The sequence below is a fragment of the Cervus canadensis genome, chromosome 9 (assembly GCF_019320065.1).
Source record: "Cervus canadensis isolate Bull #8, Minnesota chromosome 9, ASM1932006v1, whole genome shotgun sequence".
Taxonomy (NCBI): Eukaryota; Metazoa; Chordata; class Mammalia; order Artiodactyla; family Cervidae; genus Cervus; species Cervus canadensis.
This window is the reverse complement of record NC_057394.1, coordinates 64,718,988-64,743,519: the sequence shown is the minus strand read 5'-3', so window position 1 is coordinate 64,743,519 and position 24,532 is coordinate 64,718,988. Positions and strand designations below refer to the sequence as shown.

At 37.8% G+C, this 24,532-nt stretch overlaps 1 protein-coding gene across 1 annotated transcript in view; it reads right to left on the bottom strand.

The window, feature by feature from the left end:
* Positions 1-620: 620 nt before the first annotated feature.
* The window catches only part of LRRC63 (leucine rich repeat containing 63), a 35,615-nt gene continuing 11,703 nt past the window's right edge, over positions 621-24,532 (bottom strand). Inside the window, exons 4-11 of the mRNA XM_043477796.1 lie at positions 20,015-20,692; positions 19,468-19,536; positions 15,445-15,605; positions 10,866-10,964; positions 8,089-8,225; positions 3,445-3,528; positions 2,275-2,514; positions 621-1,074 (exon numbers count right to left, since the gene is read on the bottom strand). Coding sequence (XP_043333731.1) covers positions 831-1,074; positions 2,275-2,514; positions 3,445-3,528; positions 8,089-8,225; positions 10,866-10,964; positions 15,445-15,605; positions 19,468-19,536; positions 20,015-20,692 — 1,712 coding nt within the window. The 3' untranslated portion in view covers positions 621-830. The remainder of the gene's footprint in view (positions 1,075-2,274; positions 2,515-3,444; positions 3,529-8,088; positions 8,226-10,865; positions 10,965-15,444; positions 15,606-19,467; positions 19,537-20,014; positions 20,693-24,532) is intronic.

Below are 24,532 nucleotides of genomic sequence, written 5' to 3'. Positions count from 1 at the left end.
CCGTGTACCATATAGTTGTATATATTAAAATCATTTCATCTCATCAGTTTTCATTAGAAATAACATTTTAGTCTTAACTGCACTTTAAAGTTATGCCATACATGAAACAATTCTATGCCTTTCTAACATTGTTATATCAAAATGCCCTTTTACCTTCCTCTTACCAAATACTAATTTCTAAATCCTCAAGTTCTACTGTATGCATATGTTGCTTTGCAATTTTGTACTTATATTTTATTTTCTTGCTGGACCATTACTGAAAGCCTAATGAATGCTGACATGGGCCTGTGGATTCAGGCTTTATGAGACAGTGGTCAAGATAATTGAAAGATGGTACCAATTTTCTAAGAGCCTGGGTAATGAATTCAAACAACTAAATATAGTATTGGAGTCAATCCTTTATTCCCCAAAGCAATCCACAATTAAGACAGTTAGCACTGGACAAATTTCCACTGAAATGCATGAATATTGAGAAGCTGGCTGCATGACTTTGAATCCATATAGGCTCAAACCCCACCGATGACTCTGAATTACTGTTGTATCCCTGAGAATGGATGCATACAAAGACCAACTGTAAGATGAATCCTTTTTGCATAGGATTTTAACATTTTTCTTTTTATACTAAACATGCTCTGAAAGAAACTTTCTAGATCTTTTTAGAAATCCTCCAAGACTTTTTTACTAATCCTTCTCAAAAAGTATTCTGGAAGGATTCCCTAACAATCACAAACTTTCATAAGGAACAAGGATTACAAAGAGGCTTCATGTGAGTAGACATTTTCACACAGAATCTGTGCTCTTAAAGACATGAATGATTGTATACATCAACTTTAATGGTTTTTAAAGTGGGATTCATAAATCACTGTATGATTCATCAATTGAGGATTTAGAGATATTCTTTTTTCAGGAACACGATCGAAAACAAAGTTGCCTTCCTTTACTTTCCTATAGCAGGAAGAGGAGCAGACGTAAAATATAACAGGAAGCTGTGTTACTCCAAAAACATCGCAGGATCGGATGATGCGAAAACCTTCACCGAACATTGGACCGTGACACCACTCACACTGGGATGTGCTGCAATGAAGGAAACATCACTGTCTACTAGAGGAAAGGCATTTTGTTGAGGCTACGTCAGACTCAAAGCAATATGAAACATGGCCTTTCTCATTATTGATCTTACCCTCTCTCTGAGGACCTGACATACACAAGTGAAAAATCAAATGCTAAAAAAATTTGTACAAAATAATCCTCATTGTCTAGAACAGGAAAGAATAGCTTTAGAGTAAGAAAACACCCTAAGGACAATTCCCACAAAATGTGTATAAAATAATCCTAATTTTCTATAATAGGAAAATATAGCTGGTCCTATTTAATATGTGACCCACAGGGAATTTTTCTGTATTTTCCAAATTTTTTATAATAAATACATATTTATTACTCAAAATAAATATATATATAATTTTAAAGATGAAGGGACTATTATAACCTAGCATAGGATTAGTATCCACATGTATATATTCCACGTCTATGAGGTCCATATATATTCCACAGTCTATGGAGTCACAAAGAGTCAGACATGACTGAGCACACATGTACGCAGGCATATTTTTAAAGGCTCACAAGTCAGTTAAAAAAAGACATCGGCTCATTAGCACTTTTAACAGTAGCACATGAACAGACTATTCACAGGAGAAGAAATTTGAACGTCCAAGAACCTCCAGAAAAAGAAAGATTCTCAATTTCATTAGTAATCGGGGAATACAAAACAAAATAATAAAGGAATGTGTTCAGTCATGTCTGAGTCTTGTGACCCCATGGACTGTAGCCCACCAGACTCCTCTATCCATGGACTTTCCCAGACAAGGATATGGAGCAGGTTGCCATTTCCTCCTCCAAGGGATCTTCCCAACCCAGGGATCGAACTCAAGTCTCCTGCATTGGCAGGTGGATTCTTTACAATTGAGCCACCAGGAAAGCCTCCAGTGGTTCACAGAAAAGATTTAACTAAAACTATAGAAGTTGCCAGCTACATCTCAGCAATCTGTACTTCATTTTAGATTTAAGTAATAGCTTGAGAATATTAGAAGATAGGTTGAATTCAAACTATATTATTATGCCAGAAAAGCCAGAAGGAACAATCTAAAGAATTGCATGTGTGGTGTGGTGTGAGGTGTGTGTGTTTTAACTATAAAACTATCATCTGGCCCTATAATTAACTATATTTTAAAAGCTTAAATGTGTGTCTTGGTAAAAAGGACTTCAGAATTTGCTCACCATTTTAGTAAATTTTGGATTTCCACTGGGATCACATTATAATATTTATGTAGATTATTCTTTAAAAAGAACAAAGCTGTAATTTGAGTAAGATGTTGTGGATTATTCATAGAATTCTCTTTCCAAAAAATAGGACTAGTGAAATTATTCTCAAATAGGATTTTTTTCAAATTAAGCTTTAAAATTCCATGTGGAAAACTAGTCAGTTCATTTCCATCAACGATCAATTTTTCAAGTGATCTGCAAACAAAAGAAACCATATTTTAAAAGAAAAAAGTAGACATCTGTTCCCGTGTGCCCTAAAATTGGTATAAAAGTTAGTAGTAATAAGAGTGTCAAGTATTTCCTTAAAATCCATAGATTTAACTTAAAAAGCAACTAACCAATATATTATGCAAATAAGTACATTTGTATAAATGGTAGAGGTAAAGCACATATTTTGTGCAACATGTCATCACTATGGAAAAAGAAATAATCACATAAACGAGTGAATGTTATACTATATAAAGTATAATAGTGATACAAAGAAAATTTATTTTCATAGACAAATTAAACATCAACACATACATTTTGTTTCATTCAGGTGAAAAGTCTCAACTATTAGTCGAGGCAGCAATGGGGGAAGACAGACCATTGTGTTAGGTGAAGCTTTTATGAAATATTAAGGAAAAAATGTGTTTATGAACTTTAGAGAAGGAAAGATAGCCAGTAATAGACTTGGAAAATTCAGTGGAGTTCCAAAATTAACAAGGGAGAAAAAAAAGAGAACAAATAGCATCTTAAAAAAATACTCCAAAAAAAAAAAAGAGAAAGAAATATGAAAAGGAGAAAGTGAAGAGACAGTAAATACAATGTTAAACAGAAGGCAAAAAATTAAATATATCAGCCATAACAAATATGAACACACTGAATTCCTCTATGAAAATACAAAGATTGTTACACAGGAAATTAAATAATTGGTCAAAATATTAGAAAAGCAGAAATAAAATGATCAAATTTTACTAAAGACAATGCTCCTTAGAAACCAAATAAAATCTAGTAAAAGGCATTCAGAGATAAGATAATATTTACATAGTTTGATTTTAAATGAATGTAAAGAAGTAAATAGCTTTATTTTGCTCTATCCTTAAGGGGCATATGTCTTGTGGGTACTTACTACTTGCAAAATACCTGAGTTTCTGGATATCATTTGGAATAAAAGCAATACTATTGTAGGAAATATCAAGTTCCTCAAGATTATGCAAGCAAAATAGCCTTTAATAGAAAGAGAAAATGAATTGTAAAAATGTTTATATGCTTATCATTACTGGATATAAATCATTTCATTCCTCAATTAGTAGGTACAAGTACAGAGAGAAATCATGTATTTTTAAGATCTTGAAACTTATACAAATAGACTTTTGTTTCCATTATAGATGGTATAATTAACAATAATTTTCCTAAAATAATTCATCTATCCCTTAAGACTGATTAGAAATGTTTGGAGTGGATAAAGCCCCATCTAGAAAAAAACCACCTGAGAAATTCCTTGTGCTCAGCGGTGTCTGACTCTTTGAGACCCCATGGACTGTAGCCTGCCAGGCTCCTCTGTCCATAGGATTCTCCAGGCAAGAATACTGGAGTGGGTTGCCATTTCCAAGGGATCTTCCTGACCAGGGATCAAACGCCCTGTCCCCGGCATCTCCCGCATTGGCAAGCAGATTCTTCACCACTGCGCCACCTGGGAATACCCTGAGAAATTCTTAACAATATTTAAATATATATGTTTTATTGGTTCCTGTATCAGTTTCCTAGGACTGACGGACCAAATTCTCACAGTCTGGGTGGGCTTAAAACAACAGAAATTTATTCTCTCATAGTACAGGAGGCCAGAAGTCCGAAATCACGGTATCAGCAGAGTGGGTTCCTCTGGAGGCTCTGAGGAAGCAGCTGTCCCTTGCCCCTCTCCTAGCTTCTGGGGGCTGCCAGCCGTCCTTGGTGTTCCTTGGTTTGTGAAGCATAACTCCAATCTCCATCTCTGTCTTCATGTGGGCTTCTTATGAGGACACCCATTTATTGGATTTAGAGCCCCCTCAAATCCCACACTAATCAAGTATGACTTCTTGTTAACCAGTTACATCTGCAAAGATCCTATTCCCATATAAGGTCTCATTCTAAGGTTCTGCATGGACATGAATTTTTGAGGGACACCTTTCAACCCAGTGCGGTCTCATTAAGACTTTCCTAGTGAAATATCCTTGATTTTTCCTTCTATTAAGCAAAGTATGGTGCTCAGTCGCTTCAGTTGTTTCCGACTCTTGAAACCCCATGGACTGTAAACCACCAGGCTCCTCTGTCCATGGGATTTCTCAGGCAAGAATAAGAGTGGGTTGCCATTTTCTTCTCCAATTAAGTGAAGTACTTAAAAGTAAGAACCAAAGAACACAAAATTAAGGCAGAGAGCCCTGTCTGGAGGGTGGAAGTGGGAGTTGCTTCTTGAAGACTGAAATGGAAAGACTGAGTGTGACATTCACCAAAATCCCCAGTAATTATCCCCCCTTTGTCGATGCTCTTATCAAATACCTTCCTGTTTTCCATAAAGATGAAAAGTTACTTGCATGGTTATTAACTAAAGCACCACGAGCAGAATATTTCATAACTTCCTACTATTTTTGTGTGGATTGTAATGGTCCTCTTGATCTGTCCCCAGGCTACTCATCCAGCTCACCTCTCACACCACCCTATATTCACATATAGGCCAGGATTTATTTGCTAGAATTCCCTGAATTAGCCCAGTTCTCACATATTGCCAGTTCCCCCAAATTTGACTCTTTGATAAATAGCTTCCTTCTTTTAGGTCTTGACTTGGAAGTCAACTATTCCTAGGAACTCTTCCTGAATTTTTCAGACTAGGTGAGCAGCCTCTTCTGTGCCTGTCTTTACCTCTATCAGAGAATTTGGCACGCTGTGTGATAAATGTCTGTCTCCTAAACAGTGACATTCGGGAGGCCAAGGATTCAATTTTACATTTCCATATATCTAAGGCTTTGCATGGTGCCAAGCACATCAAAAGTACTTAGGAAATCACAACTGAATGAAAGGCATGGTGGTTGTTGTTCAGTTGTGACTCCATGGACTGCAGACACCAATCACTGCCTCCCAGAGTTTGCTGAAATTCATGTCCATTGAGTTGGTGATGCCATCCAACCATCTCATCCTCTGTCACCTCCTTCTCCTCCTGCCCTCAATCTTTCCCAGCATCAGGGTCTTTTCCAATGAGTTGACTCTTCACATCAGGTGGCCAAAGTATCAGAGCTTCAGCCTCAGCATCAGTCCATCCAATGAATATTCTGGATTGATTTCCTTTAGGATTGACTGGTTTGATCTCCTTGCAGTCCAAGGGACTCTCAAGAGTCTTCTCCAGCATCACAGTTCGAAAGGTGTGGTGATCCTGGTTAAATCATTTTGCTCTGAGTAAATCATTTGCTCTGAGAACTGAATGAGATCAAATAGAAAAGCAAAAAAAAAAAAAAGACAAACAACCCTTTTCAGTTCAATGTTCATCTTAGACTTTCTTCACCTCTGGAAAGAAAATATTAATACCATCTGTTCCAGTTTTTTATTTATTTAAAATTATGTTATTTCACTTGTTTACCTCAGGGAGTTTCTAAAATTATTTTGTCTTCCTTTATTTCTTTAGTACAGGCAAACTAGTCTGATTCCAGGCTTTCATCTTTGATGATATATTCCTGTTGATTGTGATGTTTAATTGGGCTTGTAGGCAACACTGAGAAAGCTAATTAAGAAACTTCATAGGCTCTAGAGATGAAATTATCTCATTTATGTAGGATTTTAGAGAGCAATCTGTTTAAAAATCCTGTTTGGTCTGACAATCTATACCCCACTAGTAACAAATCTACCACAATTTTTAGGATGTATAGAATGTTTTACATTTATTTCATTGTTTTATTTATCAGCACATCATTGAGCAATGAGTTACTTAAACTAGAGCCCTGGGGATGACTTGGAAGATTGTGTCAGCATTAATAATTGCATGTAACAACATCACAGCACCACAGAAATATAAATGTTATTTATTGAGAGCCTACCATGTGTTCATGGCAATTTAAGATGATCTTTCACTGGACCACTGCATTACTATTAATATTATTTACAGATTTTTTTAAATGGAAGCTATAAGAATATTAATAGTTTATCCAAGTTAGTATGAAATCAAACATACCACTTCCTGTTCTTCAGATATATGGGCATAAAGTAATTCAATCCCTATCTTTAATCAATAGCAATATGGGAAAATAAATTTGTGCATTTCCAGAATCAGCTCTTACTTCAGGTATGAAGTAAGTATGCTCACAAGTATGTTCTTAGGTTCTTTATTTCAAACAGCCTCTTTCTCCCAAAGAACATGCTGGCTAATCAAATCAAACTGTATCAAAAAAGCAAGGCAAAACTTTCAGTCTGTCAGTTAAAAGTGGTAATTTTCTATGTCCTTTTTCTCCTGTTATCCACTGAGAAAAAAATTAAGATTTTTTTTTAACCTTTGTTGCAGTCATGCCTGCATAACTTCAGAGGATGAGCTGTGTGTACATATGTGTGTATGTACACACAACAATTATAGACATGTGTGTACACACAGATTAATATATTTCACAGTTACTTATCTCTGTCCACTGAGAGTGTCTACAAGCAATATTCCAGTAGCAATGGGACTACCCAGCACCCAGATCTTGCTTTTTAAATACCATCCTCCAATTAAAAAGGAAACAGGATTTCCTAAGAGAAAAGTCTGATTCTCATATCAAGGCAGGGTAAGGCAGTACAATTTATGTTATTGTGGAGACATAGAGGAGTCAAACAAAAATAAAACCCATAATGCAATATTTTTACTCCCTTAGAATTGATTCTTTTTTAATATTTTTATGTGTGTTTAATACATTTTATATGTATACAAGCATTTTTACAAAGCAATGATATAATTTTTACATACTTTTTAAATTTTTTAAATGAATAGTTTTACAATGTATGAATATAGATCTTGTTGGGTTGTTAATTGCAAACAATGCCAGATGAACAATTTTATAAGCAAATTTTGATGTACATTCTTAATTACTATAAGAACCCTCTTTTGCAAAACATTATTCAACAGAGTCCCTGTGCTCTTAACTTTTTGCCCTTAACTTACATCCAGTTTGTTAAAATCTAACTAGAAGAAATACCTTGTTTTGGCATTTGGTTAGGGTTTTGGTTCAAAACTCTCATTAGGAGTCAAACAGTTACCAGTCCATACGTGGGAAAAAAAAAAATCCCTCTCTTTTATATCCATATGTCAACATTCTTATTGGAGTTTAAAGGATCTGAGATATCATACAGGTAGATTCTTAGTTTATAGATTAGGAAATTGAGGTCTAGAATGGTTAAGTAACTTTCTCCAGGTCAAATAGAGAATTCTCAATTTTGACGTTAAAATGCTAGAATTCTCAATTGCAAGATCAGAGTTCTTTCCATATCCAAAGCAGCTCCCCAGGAATAGGCACAAGGTTCTTACCTGAGCTTCTTTAGATGACTTCATCCAAACTCAGATAGTGCATGTCTATATGTACATTTACCACCCCCACATTAACTGCCATCAATATAGCTTGTAGGTTGTTTTTTTTTTTTAACACAATAAAAAAGATCAAGTTAGCTAATGGGAGCAGAAGAAGAATTATCAAATGGCTCAAAAGTAGCTAGCTGCTTTCAAAAGGGAGATTGATCCTTTTCTAAATTATAAATTCTTTATTTTCTGTGTTTATAATCTCAGACTATCAACCTTACCCGGGTGGAAGAGTGGTAATCAAATTAAAAGCAACATTCAAAGATTTAAGGAGCTTAAGTTGTTGAATTGTAGAAGGGATTTCTTTGATAGGATTATTTCTCAGATTCAGTATTTGTAAATTTTTAAGACAATATATCTAAGGAATAGAAAAGAGAAATAAACATGAGTAGGACAATAAACCCTTTGAACTAAAGCAGAAAAATCAGTAGCTTACACTCATTTTTCTCAATATATCACATATCTCAGTAAGTACCTTTGGTAAGTCTTCAAAATAACTAACCCTCATTCATATGTATGATCTGGTAAGATAGTGTAGCTACTATACTTACATATCCTTGACTCAAGGATGTTCCTTTTCTAAATGGGGAAATCATCCTGTTTAATCAATCTCGTGGTTTCGTAAGAAGCAACTATGCAAAGAATGAGGAATGTGAGAGATAACTGTGTGATACATCTTCTCCTATACTTTTACTTTTAACCTCTTTGTCTCTTTCACTCTTAAGTGTATCTCCTTTAGACAGAGTATCACTGGGGCTTGTTTTTTTTTTAATCCAGTCTGGCACACTGTAGTTTTTGATTGGGGTGTTTCAGTGAATTCACATTTAATGTTATTATTGACATGGTTGGGTTCACATCACAGTTTAACTTACAGTGTTCTATATGTCTTGTCATTTTTGTTCCTCCTCTGCTGTCTTTGTCTGCATCAACTGAATATTTATAGTATAGCATTTTAATTACTTTAATGCTTTTTCCCCACTATATCCTCCCCAGTTATTAGTGATTACTCTAAGGCTTGTAATATACACCTTGACTTATCAGAGTCTACTTCAGATTTACACTAACTTAATTCCAGTGAGATATGGAAATGTTACTAAATAGCTCTATTCCCTCTTCCTTTTTTGTACTATAATTGTTATACACACTACATTCGTATATGTTACAGACCTAACAATACATTATTTAATTACCACTGTATGTGATTTTGTGGCTAAGAGAAGAAAGGAGACCAAGTAAATATTTATATGGTTTGTTACATTTACCATTTTTGCTTTTACTTTTTTCTATCCTAAACTATTTCAGTAGGCTCTGTCCTCTGCCAGCATCTACCACCTTGAATTTTCCATGAAACTTGTAATAAATCCAGTCACCACATTTATGCCAGCTTCTGGTCTTCTATTCATTTCTTTTACACTAAGATAATAACTTAGCATAAGTGCCCTAGTAAAGCATTTCCAAGTCTGGATATTGCCATTTTCATTGGAATATTTTATCTATAGCTATACAACACTGATCTGCATTTTAATGGCAAGTTCTACTTATTTCTGTCACTTTAAAAATGAGTACTTTATATTTTACAACAGAAAATCTCCCATACAGTTATACATTTTAGTGGTTAAAGTATTCTTTCACAGATCCATATGTCTCACATATGACTGTTTAGAAGAAAGGTTAAAATTAACATGAAGAACTAAGATCCCTATACTCCTCAGGAATTCTTGTCAATTTGTCTTAGTCAAATTAAGAAAACTAGTGTGACATACTCAAAAAGAAAAAGTAACTCTTCTAGTAAAAATAAAAACACAGTTGTTGTTGAGTCACTAAGTCCTGTCCAACTCTTTGCGACCCCATGGACTGCAGCAAGCCAGGTTTCCCTGTCCTTCACTTTCTCCTGGAGTTTGCTCAAACTCATGTCCATTGAGTCGATGATGCTACCTAACCATCTCATCCATGGGACATAGTAAAGAGTTCTGACAAAATGTGGTCTCCTGGAGGAGGGAATGGCATACCACTCCAGTATTCTTGCCATGAGAACCCCATGAACAGGATGAAAAGGCAAAACACAATATTGCAGAGAAATTATGAAAATGTATGTTTTCAGAAAATGTATGTTTTCAATACCGCATATTTGAAACAAAAAGCAAGTCAGTTTGTTGGAAATCAATTTGCTTTAAAAGTCAATATTCTGGAAATCAAGTCACAAAACAACAAAACACCCCATGACCAATTAAACGATGACTAAAGACACAGAAAACATAATCTGTCCTGAGTTTCCCTGGTGGCTCAGATGGTGAAGAATCTGCCTGCAATGCAGGAGACCTGAGTTTGATCCCTGGATCAGGAAGAACTCCTGGTGAAAGGAATGGCTATAATTGTCCTCATTAGTCATAATGACTTATTTATATAAAATGACACTGAATTCAGCTCAGTTCAGTTCAGTCGATCAGTCGTGTCTGACTCTTTGCGACCCCATGAACCACAGCACGCCAGGCCTCCCTGTCCATCACCAGCTCCCGGAGTCCACCCAAACCCATGTCCATTGATGCTGAATTACCTCTTCCCATATCTGATTATCCTTGATATGTTTTACTGAGCAGAATATCCTATTTGAGCCTATAATAATTAATACTTGTTAAAACATCATATTACCTGGTCACTAAAGATTTCTTTAAAGATTCCAATTAACATAGATAAGGTATATCTTAGATTTTATTCAGAATCAGGGAAAAAAATAATTTTACTTGCATTGTTTAATTATGAGAACATATTTGAGAACCTGACTATAACACAGTCTTTGAGGATTGTGTCATTAGGACTTCCTAAGAAAAATGTACTATGCTTTTGGTGCTTTTGAAAGTAAGCCTTTTGGGATGCAATCCAAAATACATTTACTTTACAGTAACTCCAGGGTACCATAAGTGTCTATTTTAAAGTAACAATTTAAAGTAATAAATAGTAAGAAATTAAGACAATCTATACAATAATAAAATGGACTTACTTCTGTGGGAAAGTAACAGATGTTATTATATGATAAATTAAGATATATCAACTGGAAAGCCAAAGGTGTTAGATCTGGACAATTTAGGAGAAAAAAGCCCTAAAAGAAAGTGACAAGAGAAAAAGTTAATTATTTACCATGCACAAAATATCTTATACAATAGTTTAAAAAGATGAGCATGTAATCTAAATGACAATGTTTGACATAATAGCAAGCCTATAATAATCTTCCATTCATTTATTTTAGCCTTTCATGATAATAATTTCTTAAATATGTAAATAAACAAAATAGAAAAACTACCAAGTATTTCTGCATGTAATAAATACAGTGTTATATGTGTGACAGGCATTAATTAATAACAAGCAAACACTTATTGACTGTCCACTACATGCTGAAATAAATAAATATATTTTGTATTTAATTCTCTTTACCCCCTATTTTTCATGTCTCTACTTCTATTTCTCTGTTATCTTTGTATTAATCTAACATCTATAAGATTTTTAACTGCCTAAATATGCCAATTTCTGACTTAGGAAAATGTATGCCTTATTAGGGACTAAAAATTTTCCATTTTATCACAGTTGTTATATTTATTGGGAAAATATTGTTCTTATTATTTCATTATTTTCTATTTTAATATCTGAGAAAATGTGGTGAATTCCTCTTTTTAAGTTTTGAATTTTGTGTTTAGAGGTTTTTTTTTCTTAATCATATAATGGATTTAGCAATTTTATTAATTAATTAACAAAGGGTATTGATCCATAGTTTTCTTGTGGTGTCTTCATCTTCCTTTGATATCTGGGTTATACTCATAGCATGGCAAAAAATATATTTGGTCATCTGAAGGACCAAAATGTATTTCTTATAAATAGCTGGCCTTCATCCATGGTTCCTGGCTACCAGCTCCCGGAACCCTTGGAATTTCCTAGACAATAAGAGCAATGGGAAAATTTTTTGCCATAATAGTTATTTCCTTATCTTCAGTTCCTGAAGTTGCTTCAGAGCCATAAAGGCAAAATGGGTGTCTTGTTATTCATGACAAACCCCTTTGTAGCACAACTGTCTTTATGTAAACACAGTAACTTTTGAAAAGCTCCTAAGGATGGAGACTGGTTATCAGAGGAAACCACCATGTGATTAGAAGTTTAGAACTTTCAATCCCCTCACCTCTGAAGAGGGGGACGATTAAAGACTAAGCTCAATCACCAATGGTCAAAAATTTAATCAATTATACCCATTAATGAAGCCTCCATAAAAACCAGAAGAACAGGGTTTGGAGCGTTCCAGGCTGGTGAACACGTGGAGATTCGGGGAGAGCGGCACCTGGGGAGGGTGTGGAACCTCTGAACCCTTTCTTCATACCTTCCCCTATGTATCTCTTCCTCTGGCTGTTGATTCATATCCCTTAATATCCTTTGTAATAAACCAGTAATCAAGTAAGTAAATAGCTTTTCTGAGTTCTGTGAGCCACTCTAGGAAATTAAGGGAAGCCAAGAAGCGGGTTGTGAGAATTTCTGATTTATGGCCAGTCAGTCAGAAGTATGGGGCTTCCCAGTGGCACTAGGGGTAAAGAATCTGCCTGCCAGTGCAGGAGACAGAAGGGCCGCAGGTTCAGTACCTGGGTTGGGAAGATCCCCTTGAGGAGGAAATGGCAACTCCCTCCCAAATTATTGTCTGGAAAATCCCATGGACAGAGGAGTCTGGTAGGCTACAGTCCATGGGGTCGCATAAAGTCCAACATGACTGAAGTGATTTAGCATGGACGTGATCAGCAGTATAGGTAATAACTTATGATTGGCATCCTGAGTTGGAGGGGGTCCTTGGAACCTCCAATCTGTAGCTTGTTGGTCGGAATCGCAGGTAAACATCCTGGGCTTGTGATTGGTGTCCGAAGTGGAGGCTGGTCTTGTGGGACTGAGCACTTTCCCTGTGGAACCCAGTGTTTTCTCTGGATACATACTATCAGAATTGAGTTGAATTGTTGAACACCCAGCTGGTGTCCAAGAATTGTTTGTGGTGTGGGATTCCCCTATTCAGCAGTGGAATTGGGTTGTGTTCCTACCTCTTTTATTTTCTGGAAGTTTTAGAGAAGTATAGATGTTCATTTTCCTTTAAACAATTATCAAAATTCACCCATGAAGCCATTCAGTCCTGCATTCTTCTTTGTTCAGAAGTTTTGATTGTTTATTAAATCTATTTACTTTTCAGGGGTCTGCTCAAATTTTTAGTTGTTGCTGAGACAGTTTTGTTAATTTGTGATTTTCCAGAAAATGTTTCATTTCATCCAGGATATTTAATTTGCAGGCATTTAATTGTTCCTACTCTTCTCTTATAATACCATTTACTTCTGTATTTACTTATAATCCCATTTACTGAAGCCAGTAGTAACTTTTCCATTTTCATTCCTGATTTTATTTATTTGTCCCTTCTGTCTTTCTTTTTTAGTCTAGCCAAAGGTCAACTTTATTGATCTTTTCAAAGAACTAACTTTTGGTTTCTTTGAATCTCTTGCTTTCCTATCCTGTTTCATTTATCTCCATTCTAATCTTTGTTATTACCTTCTTTCTGCTAATTCTGGGTTTAATTTGCTCTTCTATTCAAGTTCCTTAAAGTACAAAGTTAGGTTATTGATTTGAGATCTTTCTTTTCCACATATTTATTCCTCACACATACCAGTGTATCTCCCAACATCAACATCTCACACACCAGTATGTTTTGTTATAATCAGTGGACTAATGTTGCTATTGTTCAGTAGTTAAGTCATGTCCAACTCTTTGTAACCCTATGGATTGCAGCACGCCAGGCTTCCCTTTCCTTCACTATCTCCGGGATTTTGCTCAAACTCATGTCCATTGAGTCAGTGATGCCATCCAACCTTCTCATCCTCTTTTTTCCTCTTCTCCTGTCCTCAATCTTTCCCAGCATCAGGGTCTTTTCCAATGAGTCAGCTCTTTGCATCAGGTGGCCAAAGTATTAGAGCTTCAGCTTTAGCATCAGCTCTTCCAATGAATATTCAAGGTTGATTTATTTTAGGGTTGATTGGTTTGATCTCCTTGCAGTTCACAGGACTCTCAAGAGTCTTCTCCAGCATCACAGTTTGAAAGCATCCATTCTTCAGCTCTCAGCTTTCTCTATTGTCCACCTCTCAAATCCATATATGACTACTGGAAAAATCATAGCTTTGACTGTACAGATCTTTGGCAGTAAAGTAATGTCTCTTCTTTTTATACACTATATGGGTTAGTCACAGCTTGTTTTTCAAGGGCAAGTATCTTTTAATTTTGTGGCTGCAGTCACAGTCTACAGTGATTTTGGAGAAATCAAGAAAATGAAATCTGTCACTGTTTCCACTTCTTCCCCTTCTATTTGCCATGAAGTGGTGGGACCAGGTGCCATGGTCTTTGTTTTTTGAATGTTACGTTTTAAGCCAGTTTTTTCACTCTCCTTTTTCACCCTCATCAAGACGCTCTTTATTTCCTCTTCGCCCTCTGCTATTAGGGTGGTATCATCTGCAGATTGTTGATATTTCTCTTGGCAATCTTGATTCCAGCTTGTGATTCATCCAGCCCAGCATTTTGCATGATGGACTCTGCATAGACGTTAAATAAGCAAGGTGACAATATACAAGGAGCCTTGACGTACTCCTTTCCCAATTTTGAACTAGTTCTTTGTTGCATGTCTGGTTCTAACTGTTTGCTTCTTGTGCTGCATACAGGTTTCTCAGGAGGCAGGTTAGGTGGTCTGGTATTCCCATCTCTTGAAGAATTTTCCAATTTGTTGTGATCCACACAGCCAAAGGCTTTAGCGTAGTCAATGAAGCAGAAGTTTTTTCTTGGAATTCCCTTGCTTTTTCTATGATCCAACAGTTTGACCTCTGGTTCCTCAACTTTTTCTAAATCCAGCTTGTTCATCCGCAAGTTCACGGTTTACGTACTGTTGAAGCCTAGCTTGAAGAATTTTGAGCATTACTAACATTAGCACATCATTATCAGCCTAAATCCAAAATTTATGTCAGAGTTCAAACTTTGTGTCGTATATTCTATGGGTCTTGACAGATGTATAATGAAATGTGTCTATTATGATAATATTAAATCATACAGGATAATTTCACTTCCCTAAAAAACCCCTTTGCTCCTGCTGTTCATGCTTCCCTCCCTCCCCCCAAAACCATCACAAGCGCTGATAGAGTTACTGTCACCATGGCTTTGCCTTTCTAGAATTTTGTTGTTGTTGCTATTCCTTGTTCACTCCATTACTAGCTCCTTGGCATTCAATTAATTTTTTGTAATCTGTCATGTTGATTCCTTTCTCATTCTCTTTTGTGTATATTTTATAGACAGCTTCTTAGGAATGGTTACCATGAAAATTAAATTGGCATCCTAAGTTTAAATCATCTAGTTTGGATCGATACCAAGTTCACTTCAAGAGAACACAAAACTGTTCTTACTATACAACTCCGTCGCCCCCACCACTTCATGTTGTTCCTTCAATGCCATGGAGAGTAACCTAAGTCAGAAAACCTAAAGAAGAAATATCTGACAATACAACAGGAAATTGCCGTTAAAAGTATCTAGCCTACCTTAAGAGTGAGTGCATTTCTTCCATGAATTTGGCAGTTTATCACGGCGAGGTTGGTCATGGCTAGTATGGTTTCATAGCGTGTTGCCACAACAGTCTTGAAACCTTCACCTTGTATGACAGGTACCACTGTAGGTTCTATTTTTTTAGATTTAATGCTTCCTAAATAAACAAAACAAAACGTGAAACATAAACGTGTCATCACTTAGAGTGAAACTTAAAAGGTATTTGTATTGTAACAATTGTTGCTGTTGTTGTTTAGTCACTAAATCATGTCAGACTTGTTTGTGACCGCCAGGCTCCTCAGTCCATGGGATTTCCCAGGCGAAAATCCTGGAGTGGGTTGCCATTTCCTTCTCCAGAGGATCTTCCCAACCCAGGGACTGCAGGCATCTCCTGCGTCTCTTGCACTGCAGGTAGATTCTTTAACACTGAGCCACCAGGGAAGCGTCTATGATAGCAGGGAAAAGTGAAGGTCTTAGTCACTCAGTTGTGTCTGACTCTTAGGAACCCCATGGACTGTAGCCTGCCAGGTTCCTCAGTCCAGGGAGTTCTCCAGGCAAGCATACTGGAACAAGTAGCCATTCCCTTTTCCAGGGGATCTTTTGACCCAGGGATCAAACCTAGGTCTCCTGCATTGCAGGTAGATTCTTTACCCTCTGAGCCTCCAGAAAAGCCCAGTAAGTCAATAGAAGTAGGTCACCTAGATACATCCTTTGGAAGAGATTCCTTATAACCTTCACCCACTCAGCCTCATGTTGGAGATTCCCTACAACCTTGATCCACCCAACCTCAGTTGGTTCGGTTGGTCAAACTTTTTAATATTAGATAGCACAGTTGTCTTTCAAAGAGAAAACCATTAGCTAATAGATTTCTACCTCAATAATGTAGATTCCATCAGACTTTTGTACTATATATAAAAATATCTGATTTTACAATGAATTACACAAACAACTTCTTGCTTCACAAAATGAAGAAAGGGCATCCTATAAACATATCTCAGATAGAGATCACATCCCAAGGATCAACCTTGCTTTTTCCCTTAATATCACCTTGACACATGATTCCAATACCCTATGTAACTCGGTTTGAAGACCTCACACAGGAAAAGGAAAATAAAAAGCTAAACAACTCAGGAGTAGCCAAACAGCAACCATCTGCATTTACTCTATCATGACCCTTGTGGGTTTCACCTTTCCTCAAGAATGGTCTACTCAAGGGATTTGCCTGGCGGTCCAGTGTTTAAGACTCTGAACTTCAAATTCAGGGGATGAGGGAGTGTACAGGTTCAGTCCCTGGCTGGGAAACTAAGACCCCACATGCAGCTTGGCCAAAAATAAATAAGTAAAACTATCTTAAAAGAAAAAGGCCTATTTAAGCAGACACCCAGGAGTGGCAGGAAGATATTTTGAAATATATTTTACATTCCCAGACATTCTTGCTGTATTACTTGCTCCAACAAATTTTATCATCTCAGTAGCTCTTATATTATGCTTCAGTGAAAAGAAATGGGGCGTGCTAGACCAGAGAAAACAATGTTCAGTTGTTAATTTCTAAAATAGACCCATTTCAGGTCAACAGATGTGAAAGTTAGCCACAGAATAAAGACGTGATACAGAGAGTCCTTGTCTTGTGGGAGGGAATAGAGTGACAGGAATGGAGAATGAGTGAAGACATAAGTCTGTGGCCTGCTTCCTGTCCACCCATGCTCATGGCTAAGCTCACACCGCTGGCTTCTGATTGAAAGGCAGGGAGATGGAGGTGGCAGAGGTGGTTAGAAATTCCCCGACAGATCTCTGAAGGATCTGAGGATGCTAAAACTCACCTGGAACTTTCAAAGAGGGAAACATCAGAGAGGAATAAACTCTGTAAGTTAGAGATGTTAACCTGATTTGTTCAGGCCTATGACATGGAGGGGCTTCTCAGTGGTTCAATGGTAAAGAATTTGCCTGCAATGCAGGAGACGCAGGAGATGAGGGTTCAACTCCTGAGTCAGAAAGAACCCCTGGAGAAGGGAATAGAAACCCACTCCAATATTCTTGCCTGCAGAATCCCATAGACAGAGGAGCCTGGTGGGCTACAGTCCATGAGGTTACAAAGAGTCGGACATGACTTAGCGACTAAGCACACACACGCAGATGACATGGAGGACACCCAGAAGTTAATTTATGTCACAGACGGGGACAGGAAATGGTTAGAAGGATAGTGTGCTCAGAAAGCCCTGTGGTTGCTACAGTTAATGATATTACACACATATATTCGAAAGTATATCTGAGAGTTGCTGAGAGGGTAAAGCTTAAAATTTTTGTGACAAGAAAAAATTGTGAAATGATGGATATTAACTAAATTTATTGTGGTAATCATTTTACCATATATTCATGTATCAAATCAGTGTGCTGCACACTTTAAATGTATACAGAGTTACATGTGAATTATATCTCAACACAACTGAGGAAAAAAGAAAGTTTTATGGTTGGAGTGTTCTTCTGTGTATGGTGTGAGATTGAAAAGTGTTAGTCACTCAGTCATGTCCAACTCTTTATCTCAAGGACTACAGCCTGCCAGGCTCCACTGTCCATGGGATTTCCCAGGCCAGAATACTGGACTGGGTAGCCATTCCCTTCTCCAGGGGATCTTCCCAACCCAGGGATTGAACCTGGGTCTCCTACATTACAGGCAGATTCTCTACTCTCTGAGCCACCATCTCCTACTAAACACATCCATTGAATCACTGATTTGTTATATTATACTTCCTGTTCTAAAATTTTATGTGATTATTTTTAAAAACAAAAATTTCAGTTCTCTGATAAAATTCTCCAACTATTTTTTTTCAACATAGTAATCACAATTATTTTAAAATACTTGTTTGAAAATTCCAGTATCTGAATGTGCGATTCTCATCCTGTTGCCTGTTTCTTTCTACTGGTTTTCAGACATCTTATCCTGTTTTTAGGATGTTGAAAAAAAAATTGTGATTTTTCAATTTAAAGCTGGATATTCTGGATAACAATTTTAAAGGGTCTGGATAATATCATCTGTCTCTAATAAGTGTTAGGTTTTCTTTGACTGGACAGGAAGTATCACTGTGATTTATCAAGGATTGATTTTGAGTTTTGTAGGCGATAACCTATTTTAGTTTTGTCCTTTCTCCTCAAACACCATTCTTATTCCCATGCCGTGGGTTCTCTGGGTCTTCAACTGAAAGCTTACCAAACCCCCTCCACTTCAACAGAGCTTGAAAACTTTAATAATTGTCTCCTGTGCAATGTTAAAATTCACGCTCACTTAGTTTAGCATCTCAGCCGATGTTTCCTGCTGTTCCTTGGTGCGTTGTCCAGCGCACGCCCAGTTTAGAAACAGCCTTGACGCCTGTGGGTCTGTTTCCACTGCTTACTCTTCCTGCTACTTCCCATTCATTTTGTCTTCCTTTGTGTACCTGAAAACTGTGAACTGTTAACTACACACTATTTGTGAAATTGTTTATAGAAATAATGTGAAGTGTGGGATGAAGTCATCTTTTGTTAACCATGGCTTTCATTTGTTTCTCTCAGTAACTAAGGTCAAAGCACTTAAAACAGTGTTGGCACATGGCGAGCAGCTGTCATGATGCCACATCAGTCTTCCCCACTCAGATTAAGAATACTCTAGCTTTTATGATTCCAACATCAGTACAAAGTTGGGTTTATAGTCAGCACTTTAAAAATAATAGCTGGGGACTTCCCTAGTGGTCCAGTGGTAAAGACTGTGTTCCAAATACAGAGGGCCTGACTCGATCCCTGGTCAGGGGACTAGGTTCCGCATGCTGTAACTGAAGATCCTGCATGTGGCCCCCCAAGACTTGGTGCAGCCAAATAAATTAAAAAAAAAATAGTTGCTGAGTAAATAGTTTAAGGAACTGATAATGAGGTGTGACATACATGTGAATCACACAAATATACACAAAGGCACAAAATCACAAATACTTCCATGGTGAGAGAATCATATATATAATTTTTTTAAAGAATAATATAAACCTTCTATTTACCTTCATGTAGGCTCAGCATGCTTTGCTTTGAGACAGTTTCTATATGTTCATGTTCTGTTACACGGCTTTCTAGAAAAAAATTAAAATAGGACCATGGTTAGATTTGCACGAAATTTCATGTTGCGAATGTTAGGACATTATTATAATTGTTCATCTTTTAATGAATTGAGGTTATCCATGGAAAAAAATGCACCCAGGAAGGCATCCATCTGCACTGGCATTCTGCTTCTAGAGTTCATCAAAACCACCTTACAGAGGGCCATTCATTCCTACTGCTCCTTTTTATGAGCTTCTCTGATCCTTTGAAAGGCTTAATCTGGTTCCCATCACCACCATCAGGGGTGGAGTTTCCAGTCTGTCCTTGGCAGAACTGCAAGGTCAGGATTTCTGTCACTGCATTCTGCCCCATCTATTAAACATACAGGCGAAAAGGAATCCCATCATTCTCTCCTGCAAACCCCAGGGGGGACCACCATGCGCTGGGATGCACCTCTCCCTTTGCTCTACTGGACCCCATCATTACAGACCATCTCCAGACTGGATTTACCTATCACAGACTGCCTCAGAGGTTTCCTCGCTGAAACTGGTGACGGTATGAGCATGGAACCTGGGAAATCAGCAATACTGAGAGTCACTGTCCGGCTTCGTATGTGGTCAGACCGCTGAGTTGCGGCTTTCACAGGCGTGGTCCTTGGTACGGGGACTGGCACTGTTGCGCTTAAACGCAACAGGGGCTGCTTAAAGGTATAGATGTTGCTCTCTTGTAAAAAGTGCTCAGAGTGAACCTCCTTGAGCTTGGGCCTAGGCACTGAAGGAGTTGCACTTGGAACTCTGCAGAACTCCGAAGAGAGGACCAGAATGTCTTTTAAAATGCTGGTGTAAATGTTTTGTATTTTTAATGGCCCTTCTGATCTCTCTGGACCTTCCATTTTGCTCATTTCTTTCCCAAAAACCCGAGCTGAAGCTGAACGACACCTGGGAAAAAATATGGAACCAGTAGCAGTCTCTGGAATGTGCCAATAGACTTGCTTAGAAGATTTTGTAGTTGTTGAAATAGTCATCACTCTTCGTTGTACATGATGATCAAGGAAGAGGTTTTTAATACTGACAGAGGTTTGTGCTTGATCCCTTGGAACCACAGGAAAACTAGTTTTATCTCTTTCAACTGAAGTGGTTTTTTCTTGAACGAAGTGTACACGTGGTAGCCTAGTTTCACCAGTCCCGACTAAACCAGGAAAAGAAAAAATAAAGCAGAATTAAATTACGTTTATCAAGGTGTCAGGAGCAAAACTATTAATGTATTAGCATTCATACTTTTTTAATGCACTCACGCTCCCTCACCTTCTTAAAATGTTTCTGAATATACTCACTCAATTATCAGGACTTTTGTTTAGCTAACAGGGAAAAAGTTTGAGTGAACAACTGGTGAACTGAAAAGGCTAAACTGTGTTAGAGAGAGTAGGGAGCTATTCTTGGAAGAATAGAATGGATGGAGAAAAGCATGACATAAAGGGAGATTTTTGAGCAGTTGCCACTAAAATCTCTGGCAATATAGAAGGTTAAAATGACTTGAAGTTGGGCTGTTTATTATTTATCATTTTCTCTTCCTCATTTGAAACTTCTTTGAGCAAGGATTTACATTTCTTTTCAAAGCAGATGTCAGACCAGGGTGTCTTTTGAGCATGATAGCATTCTGATACTGGCGACAAGGTACCACACGTTCATCCTGGTTACAACCAGAAGTATTCTTTTCTCTCTTAGGTCCAGAAAATGCAATGTGCCTGCCTTCTTAGGGACTTCACTGCATCCTCTTATGCTTTCTCTTTCTGATGTGATAGAATGTTAAATGACACTTGTGTCTATTGTCTCAGTTGAGCACAATAAATGATGAGGACTTCCGCACGTCTAATGAGGAGATAATAGATTCATTAAGGCAAGATTTGCAAAGAGATGGCCAAAGCAAGTCCAGCTCTCACCTGTTGTCCATACATGAGACATGGCAAAAGGCTGATCTGTATTTGCAGAGAGGATTTTCTCTGAATAGAGCTCTTGGAGTGCTTTCTGTTTCCCTGATTTTCCTCTCCTTATGGTGGGTCAAAGAAGCATCTATCCCCACTTCCAACTAAGTTAGGGTCTAAATCATTTATAGAGAACAGAAGTGTATGCCACAAGGAGAAAATAATCTCTCACCACTCCCTACCATGGTTTCCCCACCCCCATACACCTGCAGAGTAACAAAAATGTATTGGCTCTTCCAGTGTTGTGTCCCAACTGCAGCAAGACAAGAGAATTCTTCAATCTACTTGACCTCTACCTCCTGCCATTTGGTGGGGGAAGGGGGAGCAGTGCAGAGACTCATGACTGATGGTCACCTTCACTCTTAACTCCTTAACTCATCCTCACCCATAGCCCCCACCTATGAAAATACCAGAACTTACGAGTGAGGCAAGAGAAGCAAAAGAACAAGGTATTTCTCTGGGCTTGTCTAAAAATTAGCAGATCTAGTCTGAGTTGGGTGAAAGGGCAAGGTTTAACTGCATGCTAGATGAAATAATCAATTTAGATTGGACTTGTGGTTTAATATCTAAAAATGAGACAAGGATAATAGACAAAAATGACCAGAAAAGCCTTGGGAGAGAGATGTCACGTCTGACAAAGGGCTTACATCCAAATAAAGAGCTCTTAAACTCAACAGATGAGAAAACAAGCTAGGACTTCCCTGGTGGTCCAGTGGCTTGGACGCTGGGCTCTCAAGGTAGGAGGACCAGGTCTGATCCCTGGTCAGGGAGCTACATCTTGCACTCTGCAACTTGCAGACAAATGAATAAATACTTTTTTTTTTAAGCCAATAAACAGAGCTACTCCAGCATTGATTAGTGTTAGTATGAGTATCTTTCTCTATCCCTAAGATATACTCATTTGAATGCAGAGTTCCAAAGAATAGCAAGGAGAGATAAGAAAGTCTTCCTCAGTGATCAGCACAAAGAAATAGAGGAAAACAATAGAATGGGAAAGACGAGAGATCTCTTCAAGAAAATTAGAGATACCAAGGGAACATTTCAAGCAAAGATGGGCTCAATAAAGGACAGAAATGGTATGGACCTAACAGAAGCAGAAGATATTAGGAAGAGGTGGCAAGAATACACAGAAGAACTATACAAAAAAGATCTTCACCACCCAGATAATCACAATGGTGTGATCACTCACCTGGAGTGAGACATTCTGGAATGTGAAGTCAAGTGGGCCTTAGGAAGCATCACTACAAACAAAGCTAGTGGAGATGATAGAATTCCAGTTGAGCTATTTCAAATCCTAAAGGATGATGCTGTGAAAGTACTGCACTCAATATGTCAGCAAATTTGGAAAACTCAGCAGTGGTCACAAGACTGGAAAAGGTCGGTTTTCATTTCAATCCCAAAGAAAGGCAATGCCAAAGAATGCTCAAACAACCGCACAATTGCACTCATCTCACACGCTAGTAATGCTCAAAATTCTCCAAGCCAGGCTTCAATAGTACGTGAACCACGAACTTCCAGCTGTTCAAGCTGGTTTTAGAAAAGGCAGAGGAACCAGGGATCAAATTGCCAACATCCGTTGGATAGTTGAAAAAGCAAGAGAGTTCCAGAAAAACATCTATTTCTGCTTTATTGACTATGCCAAAGCCTTTGACTGTGTCAAAGCCATGATCTTAGTTTTCTGAATGTTGAGCATTAAACCAACTTTTTCACGCTCCTCTTTCACTTTCATCAAGAGACTCTTTAGTTCTTCTTCTCTTTCTGTCATAAGGGTGGTATCATCTGCATATCTGAGGTTATTGATATTTCTCCTAGCAATCTTGATCCCAACTTGTGCTTCATCCAGCCCAGCATTTCTCATAATGTACTCTGCATATAAGTTAAATAGGCAGGGTGACAATATGCAGTCTTGACATACTGCTTTTCCTATTTGGAACCAGTCTGTTGTTCCATGCCCAGTTCTAACTGTTGCTTCCTGACCTGCATACAGGTTTCTCAAGAGGCAGGTCAGGTGGCCTGGGATTCCCATCTCTTTCAGAATTCTCCACAGTTTATTGTGATCCACACAGTCAAAGGCTTTGGCATAGTCAATAAAGCAGAAATAGATGTTTTTCTGGAACACTCTTGCTTTTCAACTATCCAACAGATGTTGGCAATTTGATCTCTGGTTCCCCTACCTTTTCTAAAACCAGCTTGAACATCTGGCAGTTCATGGTTCATGTACTGTTGAAGCCTGGCTTGGAGAATTTTGAGCATTACTTTACTAAAGTGTGAGATAAGTGCAATTGTGTGGTAGTTCGAGCATTCTCTGGCATTGCCTTTCTTTGGGGTTGAAATGAAAACTGACCTTTTCCAGTCCTGTGGCCACTGCTGAGTTTTCCAAATTTGCTGGCATATTGAGTGCAGCACTTTCACAGCATCATCTTTTAGGATTGAAAGAGCTCAACTGGAATTCCATCGCCTCCACTAGCTTTGTTCGTAGTGATGCTTTCTAAGGCCCACTTGACGTCACATTCCAAGATGTCTGGCTTTAGGTGAGTGATCACACCATCATGATTATCTGGGTTGTGAAGACCTTTTTTGGACAGTTCTTTCATGTATTCTTGCCACCTCTTCTCAATATCTTCTGCTTCTGTTAGGTCCATACCATTTCTGTCCTTTATTGAGCCCTCTTTGCATGAAATGTTCCCTTGGTATCTCTAATTTTCTTGAAAAGATCTCTAGTCTTTCCCTTTCTATTATTTCCCTCTATTTCTTTGCACTGACCACTAAGGAAGGCTTTCTTATCTCTCCTTGCTATTCTTTGGAACTCTGCATTCAGATGGAAATATCTTTCCTTTTCTCCTTTGCTTTTTGCTTCTCTTCTTTTCACAGCTATTTATAAGGCCTCCTCAGGCAGCCATTTTGCCTTTTTGCATTTCTTTTTCTTGGGGATGGTCTTGATCCCTGTCTCCTGTACAATGTCATGAACCTCCGTCCATAGTTCTTCAGGCACTCTATCAGATCTAGTCCCTTTAATCTATTTCTCACATCCACTGTATAATCATAAG